The sequence below is a fragment of the Nematolebias whitei genome, chromosome 6 (assembly GCF_014905685.2).
Source record: "Nematolebias whitei isolate Nwh7 chromosome 6, NemWhi1, whole genome shotgun sequence".
Taxonomy (NCBI): domain Eukaryota; kingdom Metazoa; phylum Chordata; class Actinopteri; order Cyprinodontiformes; family Rivulidae; genus Nematolebias; species Nematolebias whitei.
Genome location: NC_056503.1, coordinates 41316204 through 41339980, shown reverse-complemented (window position 1 = coordinate 41339980; position 23777 = coordinate 41316204). Strand labels below are relative to the sequence as shown.

General features: G+C 39.6%; 1 protein-coding gene across 1 annotated transcript in view; it reads right to left on the bottom strand.

Annotated features, from left to right (window-relative positions):
• gbe1b (glucan (1,4-alpha-), branching enzyme 1b) overlaps positions 1-23777 on the bottom strand; it is a 149395-nt gene that overhangs the window by 23485 nt on the left and 102133 nt on the right. Inside the window, exons 13-14 of the mRNA XM_037677622.1 lie at positions 19747-19931; positions 11697-11827 (exon numbers count right to left, since the gene is read on the bottom strand). Coding sequence (XP_037533550.1) covers positions 11697-11827; positions 19747-19931 — 316 coding nt within the window. The remainder of the gene's footprint in view (positions 1-11696; positions 11828-19746; positions 19932-23777) is intronic.

The window sequence follows — 23777 nt, the reverse complement described above, 5'->3', positions numbered from 1 at the left end:
GGAATCACATCTGTAGCTTTGTGCTTCTTTGACCCCATCATCATATCACTGGTTGCTGGAACTAACCACAGCATAACGGAATATCTGCCTGATGCGGAGAAGTTCTGATCCTCTCGTCTAGCTGTCGCAATTTGGCCCCCGTCAGAGTCACTCAGATTCTTTCACGGGCACATTTTTCCTGCTTTCAACACATCAAATTCAAGAACTGACTGTTCACTCACTGAAAAATATATCCCACCCCCTGACAGGTGCCACTATAATGAAATAATCAATGTTATTCACTCTACCTGTCAGTGGTTTTAATATTGGGGCTGTTCTGCTCTGTGTGTGTGTGTGTGTGTGTCTAACTCAAAGTACTGTAAATGAGGCGTAGTTACAGTAATTTAGAGTTCCTTGGCAAACTTCTCTGTGAGGAAGTGAGGACCAGCATAAATTGGTAGTTGGACGCTTTTGAGCGATTACGTCTTTGTTAGTGGCTACAGACGGCTGCGGCGACAGCTTGCACTTCAGCTGTGAAACACTGTGATCAATACAGCCGTTGTGAATAAAGAGGAAGATTAAAGAACACAATCAGTTTTACCCAATGACCAGAAAGAAAAGAAGGCGGTTTTTGAAGCTCGATGATTAGAGTCGATGACCTGAAAACAATCTTGCCATGACCACAATTGTGGACCTATAGCCACCACTTAGTTTCTCCATTAGCTTTTTTTTTTCCCAGGCTCTATGAAAGTAATATAGCATTCTGCCGTGGGCAAACAAGAGTTAAGTGAGTTGTGTGTGCACATCTGAAGAACGTGGCATGGCCTTGTGAGCATTCTAAATCCGTGTCTAGCCTTTTCAGAGTCAACATCGCCCTGCTTTCTGATCAGCCAGTGTTATGTTACATCAGGGAGAAAAGAGAAGGACGAGGCAGTTTCTGACAAGCAAATAACAAGACAGTTCAAACCAGCTACCAGTGCACACAAGGCTTTATTAAGATGGAAATAAATGAACAAAATAAAGGCCTAGAATTCATTAAAGGAATGAGTATCGCATTTCATGTCATGGTTTTAGACTAAGAGCATCTTATGTTGAAAAGCGATAAAGTTGTATCTGTTTTAGACAAACCTTGAAAATATGCTATATTGTGATACGTGACATGATGTTTTACATATGATGACGATCAGCTACTTCCACACTTAAGTTTGGCTCAATATCTGTCATATAACTGAGGTTATAGTCAGTTTTGTGAAGGCTAAGAGTCATTAGCTGTGGTGAACATGCTACATGGTTCAATGCATATTTTGCTAACAGATAAACACGGTGGCACAGTTGGTAGAGCTGCCATTCTCAGTGAGAAAGTTGCCAGGTCAAATCTGAGCCGGGGACCTTTCAGGGTGGAGTTTGCATGTTCGTCAACCTTTAGTTACACAGGTTAATCCCATTGAGCCTCGGGGACTCATTTACAAGAGAGACCTGAGTGACGGCAACAGTGGACAACAATAGACAATCATAAAAGATGCATACTATTTATTTTTTTTTAAACAAGTGAAAATAAAATGGTAATTAAAAGGATAATCTAAAGAAAAAGTAGCAAAAAAACAGCTAAATGTAAAAAAAACCCCAACAGTTCTTTCACATCTCGTGAACAAAAATCTACGAAAAAAACCCAAACCACCTAAAACAGCTAAATACAGCTAATGTTCTCTCTGTGCATGCATGGGCTATCTCTGAATATGCAGTTTTCCTCCCACAGACCAAAAACATGCGTGTTAGCTGATTGATAACACTAACTGTCCCTAGATGTGAACCCTGCAAACCAGAAAGGAAGAAGCGGGTAAAAGATAATGAATGGATGGATAAACATGGTCGACTTAAACAGGTTTAAAGCAAAAATATTGCCAAATGTGTCGCCCTTAAAGTGTTGGGGACCATGTTCAGCTACTAGCAGGCCAAATTATTGCCTAACATCTGTCAAACTAGCTAAGTTACAGCCTTTTTTATATCAGTCTAATGATTACATTTTAAAAGTTTCATTAACATTATTTTAGTATTTCACACAAACAGTTGCCAACAGGCAAAGAGTTAATTCAAAAGGTTTATTACAAAGTTCTGAACACAGATGTTCCTCTACAATCGTTCAGGTACTGGTTGGGGCTCAGTCTCAGCTACTGCCACGTTAAATTCTAACTCAGTATCTGTCAAAATGGCTAATTATTGTCATTTGTTCAACTAGCTGTGGCGGCCATCTTGAACTGAGTTATTTTTTTTTTATTGTACATTAGTCCCCAATGAGGAAATTAAGTCTTTGCATTATTCCCACTGCACATGTGAGCACACACATGTGATGCAGTGGGCTGCCATCTAAGGCGCCCGGGGAGTAGCTCGGGGTCGGGCGGTTGGTAAGGGCTTTGCTCATGGGCCCAGAGTGGGGCAAATGAGGGTGGAGGCAGGTGTGGGTGTTTCATCTTTTCCACCCACATTGTTGATGTCTGTTCGAGAGTTGAACCGGGGGTTGACTGGCGACCCTCCGATAACAGGCCCACCCTCTCCAACCTCTGCGCCACCACTCCCCCATACCTTCAGACATGAACTGGTCGTAGACGTCAACCCACTGAATTATTTCTTAAAGTTTAATTAAAATCAGTTCAGTGATTCATGAGATTTTTTGCCAACAGTCGTGGGTGCACTTAAATACCTATAAGCTTGACTTTTGCTTGTATTTTCACACTAACTGACCAGGAAATCAGCATGCTGCCTCCTTCCTGTCAAGCTCTTCTTGCTGCCATTGCTTCATGCAGCTTTCTTTGCATGTAGGATAATTACGCATGTGAGTGCAGCCATCTTCAAACATCTTACAGCGCCACAGAGAGCTGCTTAAAAAAACTGATAAGGACTGCATATTTTTTTTAGACATCTTATCTTAAAAAATGGTAGATTATACTGGCGTACTTCTTATTTTTTGTAATGCGCAGCGGTGCTTATTTTGACCAAAATTCAAGTCGAGTTTGTGACACCACATTCTTAGCTGCGTTATTGTGCACGGCGTGCCGGGAAAGGCTCAGACAGCAAACGAGAATGATAACCCGACACAATTGCAGCTGCCTATTGGCACGGTGTAAATCAAAGAGCAATCTGCCCCTACAGGTACAGCTTTTATGACGGGATCCAGCTGGGATTTCAAATCCTCTAACCAGCCAGATAAAGACCATTGCCTGAAGATCACGTCCACCACGAGTCACACGACAAAGAAGAATAAAACTTGATGCGTCCAGAGTGCCGTGGAAAATGTAACGGTGACTGCATTTTATTAAGCAGTACGTTTTACTGTGAGGTGCTTTGCTTACCTTTTTTTTTTTCCAACATGTAAATAAATAAAAAAAATCATTGGAATAAGGTAAATGTGAAAAAGAAGGAAGAGAAAAGTTAAGGATAAAACGATGCAGAGGCCAAACAACCACTGAACAGCTGCCTAAAAAATGAGCCTCAAAGATCTTTATACAGAGGTGCAATTAAATATTTTACTGTTCTTTTATTTTCCTAGATTTTTTTATTGCAATTTTATTAAATAAAATATTAATAACAAATAATAATAATATAATTTTTTTTTTGTCATTTACCAATTATTTATACAGGTAGTCTCATTGAGCCACGAGAACTCATTTTCAAGAGAAACCTGTTTAGGGAGCAGATGGGGGTTAAGGGCCTTGCTCATGGGCCCAAGGTGGGGTGAATGAGGGTGGAGGCAGGTGTGGGTGCTTCACCTACCCCACCCACATTTTTGATGTTGTCAGTACTGGGGCTTGAACCGGTGATCTTCAACACAGGCCCACCTTCGCTAACCGCTGCGCCACCACTCCTCCAAAATAAATAAATAAATAAATAAAACAAATATAAATACAATAATATAAAAATTGCATATAATAAAACGTTCAGCTCAGACAGGAGATGGGTGCTACAACATGAAGTTTTTGTAACTTTTACATTTTTCATATTGTTAACTACCGGTAGAGTTGCCTACAAAATCCGATCTGGCCCAAACCCCGTATTTTTTTCGAGCCCGACCTGAAACCGACTGTGATTACAGCCCCGAACCCCAAAAAAACAAACAAAAAAAAATTAAGCTTTGACTGCTTTTGTAAGTAAATCAGTTTGACATGATTTAAAATTGTATTTCAAAGAAAGGAAGATAAAAGATTTCTTGTTTATTAACAAGAGTCAGCAGATTATTATAGTTATTAAAATATTATAGTTATTAATGGTCGGCGGACGTGTGCATCTAAAGATCCCAATTGGGTCGGTGGTCGTGCGCGGTCGCTGACGCAGCGGCTAAGTGCAGGTAAGCTTCAGGTGGGTCGCTGGCAGTGATCCATCTGGACTTTTTTCCAGCTCTTTCAACCGGCCGGTCAGCGCGCATGACACACTGGACTCTTACCGCAGCACCTTCAGTCGTAGACGGACACCACCGAGGCATTCCACAGAACAACACAGGAAGTCCTTCCTCCCTGTGGCTCTCACACTTTTCAACTCCTCCCCTTTCTACATATAGGACAATTAAATTAATCCTGTACTACAATAATCACTTTAATGTGATCTGTGAAGGCTCATTAGAACTGTGTCGGCAGACCAACATCTTATCAGGACTATGGTCGATCTGGAAGTGCTTCGTGGACAAATCTCACCGCCTTGCCGTCAAACGCATATGTAATATAAACGTGCTTGCTGGCAGAGATTTTTATGTCTTAAATCGTGTCCCGATAGGACAAGGTGTGAAGAGATCTTTTGTTGTAACGCCACTATCCATCCTCATGGATTTTCCCCCTTTTCCATCTACAAGTATTCGTAAAAAGGATAAGGGGTTGCGCTCCAGTAGCAGCAGTAACGTGCACTCCGCCCATCTTTCCGACGACTGTACAAACATAATTTCACTGTATTTCGGTACAATGATAATAAAGCTTATTCTGATGCTCATGTTTCTGTCTGCACCCGACCTGTTTTAGACTTTAATTGTCATTATTTTTATATTCTCTGTTATTTTTTTATTTGCTCTGTTATTATTATTTTTATATCTCGTGTGATTCCTCGTGTGTGTTCCTTTGTACTGCTGGCACAACAATTTCCTGCAGATCAATCAGATTACGTCTTATCTTATCTTTTAGCTGGTGTTCTGCTTCTTTTAGCTTCAACAACTCAATTCAAGCTTCTTCAGCTAATACTTTTTTTGTTATTTTCTGCAGCGTTTCTGCTCCAACCTCAATGCAGCTTTCATTTTAACGATTTCAACAGTGGACTCCCTTCACTGGCACACAGGAAACTTTTTGTTTCTCACTATATGCATCAGGTAGTTGCTACATGCATTTCTCCACTTGGCAAAACCCGCTTTATTTTTAGCTTCCATGGATAATTAAGCATGGAAGCTACACATTAGAGATATAACACCTGCAGATCCACATTAAAAAGCAGGCAGGCATCCAATTTGTGACAGAGAGCAACAAAAGATGCGTTAACAGTGGTTTTTCTTTCCTTTTATTTGCACGAGAGGGACCCTCTCTGATATATTATGGTACTTGTCACATTGCCAAAAGAAACTCCATGGTGGATCAATTTTCAGAGGTGTGCAGTGTGGTCAGCTGCATCTATCTATTACAGTACTTCTGGATTCAGGTATGGTGCAGAGCTCCACTGTGACATCCTGACCCTCACACAGGTAGAAGAAAGTTTAAGTATATGACAGCTGAGTGTAATGAAAAAGCACTTTTGGACTCTTTGAGCTTGTCTTGTTTATCTCCTCTGCCTCTGAGTGGCACTTTCATCTGTCTTCTCCCCTAATTGGATCCTCTGCACACGTTCCCATCGGAGGATCTGCATCTCCTCGTACACGCGGCGCATTTACCTTCCTCACACACACATATACACACACACCGCGCATTTGCCTTTATGTGTTTACCGCCTCTCTGTATAATGACAGCCGGAGCTTTGCCCTCACATTTATTTGCATTTCCTCTCAACCCACCCAGAGTCTGAGGCCTCTCCTTAAACATCAAAAGAAGCACCGGGAGGAAAAGATGTGGCGCTATCTAAATGAAAATAAATCCTCAAAAATGATGTTGCAGACACTGTGCAGCTGGGCTATTAGCGCTTTGCCCAGGACTCACCCCGTCAACGTGGAGCCAAAAATATGAAGCAAAAAATGCAATTACTTTACAACAAAATATGCTCCCAATTACAAGACAACATTTCAAGATTAGGTCGTATTTTTGTAAGTAATGTCATTATCAAACAAACTTTATTAATCAGTCTCATAACTACATTTGAAAATACACAAACTATATTTTATGACCTTCTGCTGTCAGTTTTTTTAAATCCTAAACATCATTATAAAACAATAAACCGGTAAATTAAATCGAATTCCTTTATAATGATTTGCTCTGAAATAATCTGACATATTTACTAACGATAGTGGCTTTTATTAGTCATAGTTTCATTATGTTTCTTAGTTAAAGGCTAACGCAAACCTTTCCCCTCATTGCTAAAGGTTAATGCAAAGCGATAATACAAAGTTTGTTTTCTCAGTCATCCAGGTATATAACAACAAAAATGGTTGAATCATGTCATCTGGACTTCGTTTTTTTTGTTAAAAAAGAAACGTTTCGCCCCTCATCCAAGAGGCTTCGTCAGTCTGAGGCCAAAAAAACGAAGTCCAGATGACATGATTCAACCATTTTTGTTGTTATATACCTGGATGACTGAGAAAACAAACTTTGTGTTTTTGAAACCATTAGTGAAAAGGCCAGACTTCAGGGGTATCTGAGGCAGGCTTGAAACACAAGAGTCAGGGTGGCTTCTGGGTAATACCAGATGGCTAGGCCTCAGACTGACGAAGCCTCTTGGATGAGGGGCGAAACGTTTCTTTTTTAACAAAAAAATGAAGTCCAGATGACATGATTCAACCATTTTTGTTGCAAAGCGATAATGTTTTTGCCCATGTTGGTTTGTTTGTTGAAACTGTTTGCAAAATATCCCATAAATCACTGAATATAATTTAGTGAAGCTTTCAGAAAGTATTACTGGTTGTACAACAGTTCCTCGTTTATCGCAGGGTAATACAAGTAGTAAGTAATAGTTTATTTTAGTATATATATATATATATATATATATATATATATGAAAATAAAGGCATTTTAAACCCTTCCTATACTCTTGCAATATTCTAAACAATGTTTCTAAACGTTCAAAAAGAGCACAGCATGTCATGATTTCAGCTCTCTGCCTCGGCTGCTCTCTGCCACCTGCCAGCGCTCTCGGCCACGCCCACTTCTCCGCTGCAGAGCGGAGGTACGACACACTGCAGGAGGAAGCTTCTCCTGCAGCTGTGGGCCGCACACAGGCGCAGCAGGTGCTAAATATTTTTTAATAATTTATTTTAAATAAAAATCCATGCCGATCGCGCGTCTCATCCATCAATCAGGCAATTGTGAGTCATTTCCCATCTTATTTTGAAAAACCGCAATAGAGTGAGTCCGCGAAAAACGAACCACGAAGTAGCGAGGGACTACCAAACATCTGCAGTCAAAGCAATACAAAATGGCTGCTGAAGCAAAGCAACATCAGAAAACACAAAAACTGCTGTAATTCAGCTGATTTTATTGATATGGAGCGCAGTTTTGGCGTGATAGTAGCCGAGACTTCTCATCTTATACTCAGAAAGATAACTGACCCCATGTTTCAAACTGCTGAAATAAATTGATTGTTAAATATTTAAAAAAACAATGAACGGATTTAATGAAACTTTCAGAAAGCAGTTACGGAGTTGACTTCTACAACTGATAAGATTTTTGAATGAGCCCATTCAAGATGGCCGCCACGGGCACCTGATGTTAGAAAACATGAAAAAGGCTTTAAGCCAATCAATTTAGCCGAGTATCGACCCCAACACATGAGCGCAACACACAGCGGGCAACATCTTTGAATGAAACCTTGGCATTAACTGTTGCTGTCAGTCAACCTGTTTGTCTGTTAGCAAAATATCTTAAACCACTGGAATGATTTTAATGAATCTGTCATGAAGTAATTATTAGATTGACATGTAAAACTGACAACTTTTCGGAGGTGCCACAATTCAAAAGGATCACCACATTTAATGGACATTAGTCAGCACAAACATAGTTATAACTTGGTGAAACGCACAGTAGAGCTTTCATTTCTAACCCGATCCCGGAGCCCGGCCTGACCCAACCTGGATTAGTGCCGGTCCCTAATAATGTGCTTAATGTGCGGGCCAGGCTGGTGTCAGGCTTTTGATTGCGTCAACAGACATGCTTGGCTGACGATCCAATTATATGGCAACATGGCTTGCCATAACTTCACCAGCCGTGTGCTGACCGGCCTTGAAAGAGGTAAAAAAAAAAAAAAAAGGTCAGTTAAAGTAAAGAAAGACATTCAAACAAATGAGACATCTTTGTTCTTTCCTTTAGAAGGTGATGGTGTAATTTAAAAAGATTCAGCTGCATTCAGCGGACGCACATGGCCGACGACCCAAACAGGTGAGAACCCAAAATATCCGACATGTCAGAGCAGGGTCCATGTCTGAATAATGCAGAATGCAGGCAGAAGCAGGGATTTAATGCGCTTTGACGGCCATGAAAGATCAAGCACCCCCCTCCGCTCCGATCTTCTGCCCCTTACAGCCGCGCGTGTCCACTGACCGTTAATAACTATATAAGCAGTCAAAGCTTAATTAAAAATGTTTTTTTGTTTTTCGGGTTCGGACCTGTCATTAGTGTTAATTCGTCAGGTTGGGTGGGGTTCGGAAATGACGGCTACGGGCTGGGGCCGGGTCGAGTTGGATTTTTTAGGCCCGAATGCAAGTCTAATGCACAGATCTCGAGCTAAGAATGGAAGTGGTAGTAGCAGAGTGTTCTTCACAGCACAAACACCGAGTGCGGCATCTTGCAATATCACAATATTGCAAATAGTGTTATTGTCAGGGTTTGACAAAACGTCGACAACCTCAGCGTTCAGTTTTCTTTGATATTTTTTGAACTCATGATAGCGAGTTTATTCTTCACAGTCCCGTCATGTTGTTAATCTCGGGGCTTCAGCATGCTGACATGCAAACGAGGAACAAAAACTGAATTAAAACATCACAGTTCAGTACTGAATGGTTATTTCACCTGCTGACGTCCAGAGAAAAACAACACAACTCCACCATCGCATCAGTTTAATCATAACCGAAGAAGTAACAGAGCCTCATGTCCACGCGGGAAACCGATGGCGTGAGCTTCATGAGGGAGCCGTGTCTTTTCTGATAAACACAGATCTGTCAGCTTCCTGTCCCCCTCCACATTCCTGATCATTAAGCCAGCTGTAATCACAACTGTGGGACTCATTAAATTCCTGACAACCAATGTTGCTAAAAGAGAGGCTTTCTGAATCACTGGGCTCTGATATTATTTTTCCTCTAACAGCATAACAAGATTACAGTAAACAACTGATTCATATTTCCCTCAACAATTACAGCTAAAAAGAACCAGCCTCGGAGAAAGAAACGCCATTAAAAAGTGAGGGTCGTTACAAGTCTCGTTTATTTTTAACACGTCTCACGCAGTGCTTAAATCTCTGATCCACTTCTCAGCCGAGAGTCTTCTCCGGGGAGATTTTTAGTATCCCAAATGTCTTGTGGCACACTGAAAATGTACTTGTAGGAGTTTAATTAGGAGACAAGGCAAGCATTCAGGACCATCAACAGTCGGCAGTAAAGATTAAAGGAGAGGCTGACGCACATCTGACAAAAAGGCCAAAGAAATGTAGGGTATTTGCTCCTGAGAATAGCTGAGGGTTGACTTTTTAATAAGGAGCTTTATTTATAACCTGCATTAGCCTTTAATAGGAAATAAACCACAAGACAATGTTGGTGAGGGCGCTGACATTAGATGTACAACCTAGGAGCATCCTCTGCCACATTACCTGCAGAGTTTGCAAATGCAGCAGATTTAAGGGAAATATGGTTTAACGTCAAGCTCTGTTTGAAAGTGACCTCGTTGATCCAGCTCAATAAAATGTACAGGCTTATTAGAATATTTAGGAATAATCAATCTATACCAGATGTAGAGCTGGCAGAGAAACTGTCCACATGTGCATCCTTAATTCTGCATAAGTTGGGACATTGTGTAAAAAACAAATACAAACAAAATGCAACGACGAGAAAATCTTATAGACCCAAATTTTATTCATAGGGAGCACAGTAAACATGTTCAATGTTGAAGCTAGGAAATTGTATCATAAAAAAGGTAGTTTTAATGGCAGCAACATCTTAAAGTTGGGAAGCAGCCTTTCTTTATTTGACAACAGGCTGTAAACATCTAGGAGCTGTGGAGATTGGGTTTTGGAATTTTTGGAGGGGAGTGTTTTTTTGTCAGATGTAGGATTCTAGATGTCCATCAGTTCTGGGTCTTTGGGAGCATATGTTGTTCTAAAACCTGTATAGACTTTAATACATTGATGTTGCCTTCCAAGATGTGTAAGCTGCCCATGCCAGTGGCACTAATGCACCCCCATACCATCAGAGAAGCTGATGTACAGATAACAGACTGGATGGTCCCTCTTCTGTTTGGTACATACAACATGGTGTCTGTGATTTTCACAAAGAATTTCACATTTTCATTTATCTTGCCTCGGCCCATTTTAAACAAGTTAGTTTGTACCGTACTTTTTGCCATATAAGTCGCACCTTTTTGCATAAATTAGCATATCCTGCGACTTCTATGGCGAAGCAACTTATATATGTTTTTTTTCCACTTTATTAGACATTTTTGGACTGAAGCGACTTATACGGCAGTGCGACGTGTACGGTGGAAAGTACGGTAGATGGCACATTTGTGAATGGTGTTCACATTTGGTTTCTTCTTTGCATGATAGAGCTTTAAGTAATATTTGAGCACAAATTTCTCCAGATTCTTGAAATATTTTGATGAACATTACGAACTGTAGATGATGGGATCCTCGAAGTCTCCCCAGTTCTCCATTGAGGAACAATTTTCTGAAATTGTTCAACTATTTTTAGTCCCATTTTTCACAAACATGTAAACCTTTCTGCCCATCTTAGCTTTGGAGAAATTATATTTATTATTTTTTAAATGCATCTTTTTATACCCAGTCCTTTTATTGACTTGTGGCCAATTCACCTAAAATGTAGCAAAATGCTCCTTCGGCTGTTTCTTATTCATAGAAACTGCTTTTATTGTATTTTTTTTTTGCCCCTATCCCATCACGTGTTGCTCCCATAAAATTTAGAATTACCTTTTTTTTTTTCTTCTCCAATGAATTGTACAATCTTAATTTATATCTTGACTATGTTCTATTTTGAATAAAAACGGGTTTTATGAGATTTGCAAATCATTGCATTCAGCTTTTATTTACATTTTACAGAACATGCCAACGTTAATGGAGGGTTGGGTTGCACATGTTTCCACAGAGAACTGTCAGTGAAATACAAAAGTCTAATAATCTGATCGCGGATTGTGAATATCATCTTTAAGTCTCCCTTTAAAATTGTACTGTCTCAGCTAAAATAGTGATTTTGTGAAGCACAGCTTTATTAATGCAGTAAAAAACAAACACTATCATTCTAAGAGAGACTTCAAGTGTGCAGAAACATGAATGTCAGAAAATAAAAAATACATAATTAAAAACGAAGTATGATAATAAAAAAAGGATACTTTCCTGATGCTTCTACACCAACCCTGTAGCTCTGGAAGCTCTTGTTTGGGTGGAAATTGAAGATAAAGAGCACATTTGCCCTGTCAAACACGATGACCTTGTCTCCTTCATGCTTGGCACTGATGAAGGCCTGGAGGAGGAAAAGAGACAGGGGAGGAAAGAAAAGCTCATAAAGTAGTTCTTCATGAATAGTCATTACCTTTTTCTCCTGCTGGATTTAAATCGTTATTGTGGGGCACCTTATATCAGGGGAGGGCAAATATCCAAACAGACCGGGAAGCGTTCCCACATCAAATTTCAGGTGCCACTCATCAGCAGAAAGCAGCGGTCCAAGGTGGTGTGCAAGGAAGACGCTGTCAGCTTCAGACAGCGCACGATAAAGGCACCACTCTCTCCTGCGGAGCAATCTGCTGCTAACGTGTCATTAGCAGAGATTATCAATGTCACCCAACCCCCTATTTTTGGTGCCTTGTTCCCCAAGCCAATTTCAGTGCGGCGCATTCACGGCTGAGCAAGATGATAAGCAGCCCTGCAACTGGACCGGCAGAGTTGATGGAGGTTAAGAAATGAGCTGACAGTCTGGAGTCAGTCCATTTCTCCAAGAGCTCTGAAGTAATGCCAACTTCCTCTAGCTGGCAGGAACTGCTTTGGAATTGCAAAACAAATTTAACCTGCATCCATCAGGTTGCAGTCAAACATGTTTGCACAGTCCAGTCTTACTTAAGTAAAACTCTAAAAGCAGTCAACCCAGATGTTCAGATCGGTGTGGTTACATTTAGAATCTCTTGATGTTTGCCTGAAATATCAAATTTATGTGATACTTTTCAACTGTGCACCAGCAGCAGCGGCCTCATGAGATCTAAACATATGGTTCCCTGATATCAAAGCGGTGGCTTCTAGTCTGAAGTCAGGTCTGAGAGTCTGCCGAGTTTCTGTTTCTGCCACCGCCTGCAGCATCACACTGACCTGAAACCGTTCAGTCAAACTCAGCCGGGGTGGGAGAGCTGGCTAAATCCCTATTTGTGAAGTCAGCACTCACACTGACAATATTTTATAAAGAAACTGTTCAAAAGAAAATGTCCACTGTTCTCTTCTTTCTCACTGCAATTTGCATTCAGGAGTACCGTTTCAAACAAGATAATCTGTATTTTTATTGCCCAGCAATAAGACAGCTTTGTTTTTTTCCTGCGTCTGCGTGTGTGTGTCTGCACTGTTAGCAAAATGTCTCATGAATCAGTGGACAGATTTTAATGGAACTATCCAAAAGTAATTATTACATTGGCCATACCTGCAAACTCACATGGGATGAAAAAGATGACAAACCTAGTGCCTGTAGTGGTGGTGGTGATGATGGTGGTGGTGGTGGTGGGGGGGATTTAGTGATTTTTAATATGTAAATTAAGCATTCTGTTATACAGTAGTCCCTCATTTATTGCAAACCCCGTCGATAAGCGAAAAACCGCAAAGTAGGAATAGTAGTACAAGTAGTAGTTTATTTTAGTATACATATACACACATATATATATAAGGTGTTTTAAACACTTCCAATTACAATTTTGCATTATTAAAAATAGGCCTGTCATGATACCAAATTTTTCTGGGCGAATAATTGTATCAGAAATTATTGCGATAAACGATAACATTGTTTGAAATTTAACAATAATTAATTGTCACATTTTAGAAATGTTGATTTGTTTGGAGTGTAGTACCATTTTTGACCACCTGATGGCAGTATAAGACTGTTTGAACCAAAGGATGGATAGTTGAGCAGCGTGTCTCTAAGAAAAATGGGAGGGAGGGCCCTTGACGTGACATGGCAACATGGTGACGTTCGGTGATTTGAGCTCTTTAGCATAGCATTTTTCACACAAAGCTTTTAATGAAGAAAAAAAAAATCAGTAAAGAAGTTCTCAGCTTCTTTTTGCAGAGGAAAACAACTTTTTACACGAAGGCACAGGTTTCAACCGTGAATTTTTGAACTTGACAAGACGGAGGTTTATTCCCAAGGTCGGCCTGTTAGCTTAGCTCGTAGCTTAGCTTCTCAGCTTAGCTGCTTTTAACAATCCAAAAACGCAATTTTGGACGGTTAAAACAGATTTAAAGAGAAAAAAGAAAGGGAGGGGTCAGTGAAGAGCACCAGAGTTGAGCCGTGTCTTCAGTAGAAAGAGAGAGACGTGATGAAATGATAAAGCCGGTAAATGAAAACGAGGTCGATAATTTTTATTCTTCATGCGATTAATTAATTTAATGTTTATCGTGACAGACCTAATTGTAAACAATGCTTCTAAACTCTAAACACTCTAAAAGAAGCACAGCATTTCATGATCTCTGCTCTCTCTGCCACCTGCCAGCGCTTTCGGCCATGCCTCCGCTGCAGAGCGGAGAACGACACGCTGCATGAGGGAGCTTCTCCCTGTACCTGTGGGCTGCAGGTGCCAGATTCAGGTTTCAGGTTAAATTATTTGGCAGCAGGCGCCAAAAAATTTAAAACAATTTATTTTAAATTAAAAAAAAATCCATGCCAATCGTGCAGCTCATCCATCAATCAGCCAACTGTGTGTCATGTTCAATCTTACTTTGAAAACCCGCAAAAGAGTGAGTCCGCGAAAGTCGAACCGCAAAGTAGTGAGGGACTACTGTACTCCAAGAAAATAAAAATAGGGGAAAAGACAAAATGCTTCAGGTAAAAAAGACATTTACTAGTGTATCCTAATTTATTTAGGACATACGCGGGAAAGATGGCTAGTGAAGTGGTGGCGCAGAGGTTAGAGAAAGTGGGCCTGTGATCGGAAGATCGCTGGGTCAAGCCCCGGTACCGACAACATCAAAAATGTGGGTGGGGTAGGTGAAGCACCCACACCTGTCCCCACCCTCATTCGTCCCACTCTGGGCTCTTGAGCAAGGCCCTTAACCCCCACCATCTGCTCCTCCGGGTGCCGTAGATAGCAGCTCTCTGCTCCACACAGAGGGCTGTGGTAGCTCTGTGGTCCATGGTTGCGGCAGGAAGGGCATCCGGCGTAAAAATAACTGCCAAGTCCGTGCGACTTAGTTCGCTGTGGTGACCCCAATGCAGGAAGCAGCCGAAAGAAGAGAAAAAACCCCCCAAACAAACAACAAAAAACCCAGAGCATTTTGCTAATAGCAAAAACTTATGACTTAAATACGTAGCACAATGCTAGCAGCATGCAATACAGACACACTAGCTAAGATGCTACAGATGTAGCGCTCCACTTCTTTAAGACAAGATAAAATTTTATTGATCCTCCAGGAAATTGTTGTGCCAGAGTTTCAGTACAAAGGAATCTACTAACATTTAACTAGCATTATGTAAGTGCGCTATCTTAGCGCTTATGTATGGGCACAAATTCCTATCATAAATATTTTGCACGCATAAAAAAAGATTTGTAACCTTGTAAAAAAATTGTCTGTGTTAAAAAGACTTGCATGTGTAAAAAAAAGATTTGTATTTATAACAAAATAAAAGTCGTTTCTTAGCACATCAAAGTTTCTGGTATGAATGGTGGCAGGTGATATGCATTCCTTTAATGCTGGGACTTTAATTTTCAAATTAAATTTACAATTACAAAAAAAAAAAAAGTAGTTTAATTACATTTTAAACCAACATTGAGTATTTCGGTAAAGGAATGCCAATTTCACACAAGGCTGTTTGCTTGCATTTTGTTTTTCTGATATTTCCTTTGTTACATGTCAAATGATTAATTTGTTGATAGGAGCTTTAGTTTATTTCCACAATTACCGGTAGTTATTTAGAAGCTCTGCTGTTTCCAGAAACCACAAACAAACTCTCCCCATGTTTCCATTTTCACTAAATTCATTTGCGCCTGAGACAATAAGGAAAACTGCTGACAAATCGTCTTGCGCTTCTCATTTCAACTACAAAACGTCCTTGGATCAACCCGGCTCAGTGAAATATTGAACGAGCCGGGCTACAGAATATATTTAATAAGTGCAATTACCTTGACAATGTCATTGATAAGCTCTGCAGAGGATTCAGACTTCTCTGGTTATTACAGCAGAATCTCTGAACATTATTGGCATTATCTGTGACTGATGTTCAACAAAGTCTCTTTCTGATATTGTATAAGTTCCTGAATAGGTGAACGGGACTTTTCTCGGTTCATTCTGCACTGGAGGACTTGATAGTCCAGGAGGGTCAGTCACAGAAGCCACTGGTACTGAGAATTTATCTCCTGCTATAATTAGATATTTAAAGAATTTACTTGAAATCCTGTGTGTATTTTAAGTAACACTGCCTTTTTAAATCCAGGTTTCTTTAGTTTGAGGCTCCTGTCTTAAATCTTCTCTCGCAGTACCCAGGTAGTTAAATTTTAATGCATTAGGTTAATACATTATGAATATATATATAGAGAGATTCAAGGTACTCTTAGTGAGCCTGAAATCTTTGGGAATCATTTCAGGTGTGTTTGCACTTTGATGTGTTTGGATATAATAAGAGGTCATAACACGAGTGAAACAATAACTCGATATTAAGCTGAGCTTTTCTGTGCAATACTCTATCACCGGTACTAAAACTAGACACACCTCCTCCCAAAATGATGCACAAAAACTGGTCCATCTGTGGTCCAATATTAAGATAGACTATTGTAATTCTTTATTAAAAAGTTTTCAATTGATCTAAATTGCTGCTGGAGTTCTAATAAGAGATGACATTTCTCCAGTTTGAGCTTCTTTCCAACGGCTCCTGATACATTTTAGAACAGAATGTAAATCTTCAACAAAAAAGGCTCTCAACTAGAGCCAGCCGATATATTGGTGGCCCGATATTTTAAGCAGATATAGACATTTGGGGAACTATTGGTATTGGTGATAACTGTCCCATTATGGGCCAATATAAACACTTATAATTTTCACTCCTATGCTCGAACGAGCCGTAATTGAACAAGGTATCCAGCAGAGGGCGCATGAAGACTACTTTCAAGTCATTGCCTTAAGTTTCACTTTTAATGTTCAGCACAGTCGAAGCAGGGAGCAATACTGTGTAGCGTATTTTGCTGAACAGAGCATGGTAAGTTAATTTTAACTGATCTGTAAAAAAAAACAAAACAATATATATATTTTTCAATCCTCCACCCACTTGTCATTGGCTACGTGCCCCTCAAGTTAGCAAGCTAACATTAGTGTTCAGCTGCATCACCTTCACTACATTAGTCACGTTGTCAGTAGCTAAAGCAACTAGTCCTGTCGGACTGAGCTTCCAGTTTGTGAGGAAATATAGGTAGGAAAGAACGCTAATACTTAGCTCTCTTTATAGTGTGAGTGAGAAAAGACTTGAGCGATGTCACTTCCTGGGTGCTGAAGAAAGTGGATTGAACCAGCGGGGTATTGGTATGCTGTTACGGGGTTGAACAAAACTAGGGGGGACATGATTAAAAAAATGCTATTTTATAAATAATTCATGTATTTTTCTCATATTCCTTTCATTGAGGTTAAAGTATACCAGCAAATGTGTATATTAGTAGACATAACCTGCAATTATTGGCTATTTTTATTTCTTTTATATTCAGTGAAAAGGTAATGTTGGTCATCTAAAAAAGTTAAATCTGATCCTCTGGACATGTCCAGAGGATCAGATTTAACTTTTTTTTTTAATTTTCTAACTGGATTATTGAGCATGGATTATTTATATGGATGTTTACATGGATACTTTATATGGATTATTCTACCTGGATTATTGAGCATGCATCAGGATGTAATGTTGGTCAGTAGGGACATGCTCATTTGGCTGACCTCTATGCCTCAGCAACCCATTAAATTTTTCAAAACATAATAAAAAAATATATTTGTGTATTATATTGCAAAGACACATGGATATTTCCATTTCTTGTTTTTAAATACATTTTGTGGTTTACATTATATGAAAATCTTTAAGGTAAACCTGTAAGACACAAAGTGCACTGAATTCAGAGAATGATTCATCCAGTGTTAATTCAACTGAATTGAATTCATAACATAGTAATGCTATCTTTGTTGTCCTCAGTGAAATACATTGAAATCTTAACCTCTCTACAAAGAAAAATAAACACTGATGCAGTCAGTACTATTTAGGCCTTCACCACATGTGACTGACTTGATAACTTTATGGTGAATAGTGGAGGATAGAAAATGTGAACGCACGTTAGTAAGACTGTTTTTATGACCAGTGCACCACTTGTAAACCTACCAAGGAACTACGTATAGCATGGATCTGATTTGCTTAACTTCATGGTTGCTAACAGCCACGATAAATAAACAAGCCCCGCTCCACTCGCTTATTATTACTTAGATTATTGGGGGTGGACAAAGCTAAAAGATTTTCATCCATTATATTATATTATTGGCACAAACCCTCCAAATAATGGCGATAGCCAAACTTTCCATATTGGTCGGGCTCTACTCTCAACAACACCAAGCTCACGAACTGAATCAAATGAACACCTAGACATGAAGGTGCACAGATGACCGTCACAGAACCAAACTCGAGGACCTCCACACATAAACCAAAGAAACCAGCCAAGCTTCAGGGTGGGGCTAACCTTTCAGGGCTGTCAATCAGAACAAAGACCTGTCTAACAGCTGCTCTCAACAACACATTATGAACTGTGAATTACTGTAGTCAAGTGAAAGGTCCTTATTATCTGCGTACACTTGATTCACTTCAGTTCGGTGCGATAGCCCCTATAAACATCTGATTCTAATTTCTGGGCTGCTCCTCAAGCATCTGCACGTTTGTCCTTCTCTGCTCCTAATTTGCATGTTTAGTTGTAACGTTGACCACGATCTGCACCGTTTTAATGCAGAGATAAAACACTGCGTCTGGGATAAAAAGAGGTAAAACATAGGCTTAACCCGAAATGCTAAAGATGTTAACTGTTGATTAATACACATTTCACATACCCAGCACTTTAAATTAAGAAAACTGTTTAATTCTAATTCAATTACCACATTTCATTCTGTTGGATGCATCAAATCATTTTGGCTGCTTCGATATTGCTGAGGTGTTTATGAAAAGACCCGATGTAAAGATGCTATCTTTGTGATTTATATGGTCCTCCTAACCCCCACCCCCCACACACATCCCAGCCTTTTACACACAAAAGAACAAATTCACACATAACACGGCCACTGTGAAGTCCTACGGATTCTATTTCAAACACACAATTTGCTGGTATAATTTACATAAATGCTATAATTAGATCACGTATTCAAGGTATATTGCAGGGCTGTCAATCGCTGAATGATTCCACATTAAAAGCACAGCGGCAGCCAAGAAAAACAGCCTCCAGTGTGCAGCAGGTCAGCACTAGTGGCAGACTTATTTGTCTTTCTTGCCTGTAGCATCCTCTGGGAACAAGATTCTCCATCATTTCTCAAAAGGCTCCAATTTTTTTCCCAGCTTTACCGTCCCATTTACTTCTACAGGGTGTGGATTTCCCCAGTAAGTCAGACTGCACTTAAAAACTGACAAACTCAGAAAATCTCACAGGCAGATGGATAATAATGCTTTGCAATATGTCTCCCATTCTGCCTGTCTGCAGGTCAGCATGTTAACACAGGAAGGTGGAGTAGCTTTAATCTGAGAACTGATTCCCAGGGATAAACGGGATGGTTCATTTGAATCAATTACAACCTCTCGCTTCTAATCCCCGTCAATTTAGCTACACTTCCAGTTTGTATTAGAGCAAAACAGTAGATTCTCTCCACTGCAAGTGAAGAGAGAAACTCAAGAAAGAGTCGTTACTGTTCAACCTGACAGCAGCCAGAAAAACAAGACGTTTTGGAAATGAGATCTATTTATGGGGCTTTTATTTCTTAAGAAAAACTGAACAGATGTGTGGCGGCCAAAAATTATGTTCATCCTTGGAGAAATGATCTATAATGAGCTAATTACTCTTTTTAAAAACATGGAAAACCTATTAGAATAAATCAAATAATGTGTGCTTGAAAATACTGGCACAGTATATTTTCAAGTAAATTTCGTGTTAAGTTTTAGCCCAAAGCTTCGGTAAAGTAAGCGTATGATGTTCTTACAGGTGGGGCTGCCAGCCAGCCGTACTTGTCCTCCGTGCGGTTCATGTCCCGGTCAAAAGCGTAGAGCTGACTGTAGCGGAGGTGATCCGTATCCACCAGGTTAAACTGCCGCCGGGCGTAGTGGTAACTCTGATTGTTACCTTCTCTGGGGAAATCCAGCCACTCAGGATGGCCAAACTCGTTTCCTGCAACACAGAGAGCGTTATTAAAGACATACATAATGAAGGGAAAGGCACACTGTCTTTGAATTAGCATACTCCATCATGTCATGCTTTATGAGGTTCTTTTTCCTCTGAGGTTTTGTGAAAATTTTAACAAGACAAAAAATAAAAAAAATTAAATAAAAAAGAGAAGGAAATCAAACGCGCAAAAGTCACCGTCAGTCTTCAACCTTTTTATCACTCCAGAGGATTGTGGAGCGAATAATAAAACAGCTGCAGTGTTTCTTCAGAACTGTGACGAGCTTCTTCCGACTCGAGATCCTTTCATCTTATGAATAAAAGCTACAAATAAAATCAAACATTAAATCACTGCTGAATTAACAGATCAGGACCCAATTATATACACTGCAATCATTGATTTTTATTTATTTATTTGGCAAACTTCAGATGAGCACTATTCATTAGATTCAACCATGTTCTGTCAGGTCATCTGGACGGTTTCTTTTTTTTTTTTTTTTTGTGACGAGACGTTTCGCCTTCCATCCAGAAGGCTTCATCAGTCTGAGGAGGAAACAACAAACAAAACTGACTCTCCCCCAACAACTTACTCTAAAGTGGGGAAAAAAAAACAGTTATGTTGTTGCTAAGATGGTCTCTGGTGCCCACCCTCTCCTTCGTCGACAGTCATGTCAAACTGGTTCAAAACACCAAAGTCCATGCTCAATAATCCTGGTATAAAATCCCATTTCATCCCATATTCATTAGATTGTACAGAAACCTATAATTTCAGATAAACTAAATAAGGTTATTAGAAATAATCTTATTAATAATTAACATGTGCTTTTGCTCATAACTTTATGTGTACATTTATTACAATTAAACTACAATGCATGGCCAAAAAAAAGTCGCCACCTGGATTTAACTAAGCAAATACGTACGAGCCTCCTATTGGATAATTATTGCATGGGCGATTATCTTTCAGCTGGCAACAAGTTATTTAACCGCAACTGGTGCAATGAGTCTCATTTCTTAAACAATCATGTTGAAAGACACATCGCGTGGTCGTGGAAAAGATGTCAGTCTGTTTGAGAAGAGTCAAATCATTGGCATCAAGCAGAGAAAACATCTAAGGAGATCGCAGAAACTACTAAAATTGGGTTAAGAACTGTCCAATGCATTATTAAAAACTGGAAGGATAGTGGGGACCCATCGTCTTTGAGGAAGAAATGTGGCCGGAAAAAAATCCTGAATGATCGTGATCGGCGATCACTTAAATGTTTGGTGAAATCAAATCAAAGAAAAACAGTAGCACTCAGCGTTATGTTTAATAGTGAAAGTAAGAGCATTTCCACACGCACAATGCGAAGGGAACTCAAGGAATTGGGACTGAACAGCTGTGTAGCTTTAAGAAAACCACTCATCAGTGAGGCTAACCAGAAAAAATGATTCAATTTGCTAGGGAGCATAAAGATTGGACTCTGGAGCAATGGAAGAAGGTCATGTGGTCTGAGGAGTCCAGATTTACCCTGTTCCAGAGTGATGGGCGCATCAGGGTAAGAAGAGAGGCAGGTGAAGTGATGCACCCATCATGCCTAGTGTCTAGTCATCAATACAAGATCTTGGTGAAAAAATAATGCAACACTGGATGAAAATAGATCTTGTGACGTTGCAGAAGCTTATTGAAACAACACCACAGTGAATACATGCCGTAATCAAAGCTAAAGGCGGTCCAATGAAATATTAGTGGGTGACTTTTTTTTTTGGTGGCAACTTTTTTTTGGCCAGGTAGTGTTCTTCCACATATTTTAATGCTCTTTTAACAATCAATGGATCGAAATGTTAAGCTCTATCTGGAACAGTGCGCTGGAACTTTTAGTATTTTTTTTTTATTCTTTAACTTTATTAACAAAAGTTTTCCCTCATACGACAACAATTGAGATCTAAGAAATTCATTTAAAAACACTGCTTCCTTTGAAATGTGCTTCAGAATATGTGCCCCGTGTTTGATCTTATTTTGTTAACTAACTTTTAGCTAAGGGTTTGCTTTATTTAGCTTTAAGCATCTGTTTTTAGCTTTTAAATAACATCACTTAGTTTTTTGCTGATTGTTGCATTTAGCTACTGTTTGGCTGATTGTATCTTCTGTTTTGCTTGTCTAATGCAAATCAGTTTTCAGCAATATTTAGCTAATTTTAGCCTTAAGCTACTGTTTTTGTTCTCTATTCTGTTCTTTAAACTTAAAAATAAGATAAAAATTCATCCTACAACACATTTCAGCAAAGTCGTTTAGCACTCTGCATTCACACTGAATTTTTTGCCAAAAATAGTTTCTCTAGTTTTAAATTTTTCTCTTCTCAAACTTGTTACTGTACATAATTTCTAAAAAAGTAAAATAAAATAAAATCTGTTAATTAAAGATAAAAAGCAGCTACTAACAAGACTGAATGTTTCCGGACTATCAATATTTCACAGAGCTATACTCATTCAGCAGAAGTTTAGGAAACAACATCCCTGCGAGGAGATGAGATAATGAATCCGTCACCAAATGTCATGACAACATCATAAAACAATAGCCAGCATAATTGAATTCCCAGCGGAGAAGAAAACAGACAATAGATGTAGGAAGATGCAACCCCAGTAAATAAATAAATTAAAAATCGAAAAAATAAAAAAAATAAGAGCAACTGGATGAAGTGGAACTGACGGCGACTGACAGCAAATTCTAATGAAAATGATTATGGAGGTGTTAAAGAAAGTGGCAAACAATAAGAATTGGACTGCCAACAGAACGAGATCACTGCAGCCTCCCCACAAAATTAGGACAGCAAAAGCACAAAGACGAGACAGACATGAGGAGGAAGAGAGAGAATAGGGAAGATGGAAGACAGAGATCCTCTTCTTGTGACATCTGCGTGAATAAGAAACCTCCCACACAACACGAAACATGGAGAATTACACCTCAACGGCTGAAGTTAAAAAGCCGACTTTCTCATAATCCTGAGCAGTATGTGTATGATATCGATTTTCATTTTTCTACTAATATATTTACCATAAAAGACCTGCAACCAAAAACAACAAAAACAATTTCACTGCTTTTAGCAGATTTCCTTTTTAAAATTAAATAAGTGTAAGAAAATAAAAAACATTAAAAGCTAAACAATGTGGCTTTGTAAAACCTTTTTTCTTCTTCTTTCAGCTGCTCCCTTCTTCAGGGATCGCCACAGCCAAATAACTTGTTCGAAGACTTGGCAATCTTCTTTACACTGGATGCCCTTCCTGACAGAACCACAGACCACCGAGCTAACACAGCCCTCTGTGTGGAGCAGAGAGCTGCTATCTAGGGTGCCCGGTGGAGCAGATGGTGGGGGTTAAGGGCCTTGCTCAAGGGCCCAGAATGGGGCAAATGAGGGTGGAGGCAGGTGTGGGTGTTTCACCATTTCCACCCACATTTTGATGTTGTCAGTCCGGAGAGTCAAACCGGCGACCTTCTGATCACAGGCTCACCTTCTATAACCTCTACACCACCATTCCCCCTGGGCTTTGTAAAACCTATATGTAACACATTTTATAAAATAGTTATAAGTTATGAAATGAAAAAGAGAACTTCTGTGAACTCTTATCAGAGCTGGACCGGCTGAGACACACCAACATCTTATCAGGACTATGGATACTCATACCGGCTGAGAGACACTAACATCTTATCAGGACTATGGATACTCATACCGGCTGAGAGACACTAACATCTTATCAGGACTATGGATACTCATACTGGCTGAGACACACCAACATCTTATCAAGACTATGGATACTCATACCGGCTGAGACACACCAACATCTTATCAAGACTATGGATACTCATACCGGCTGAGA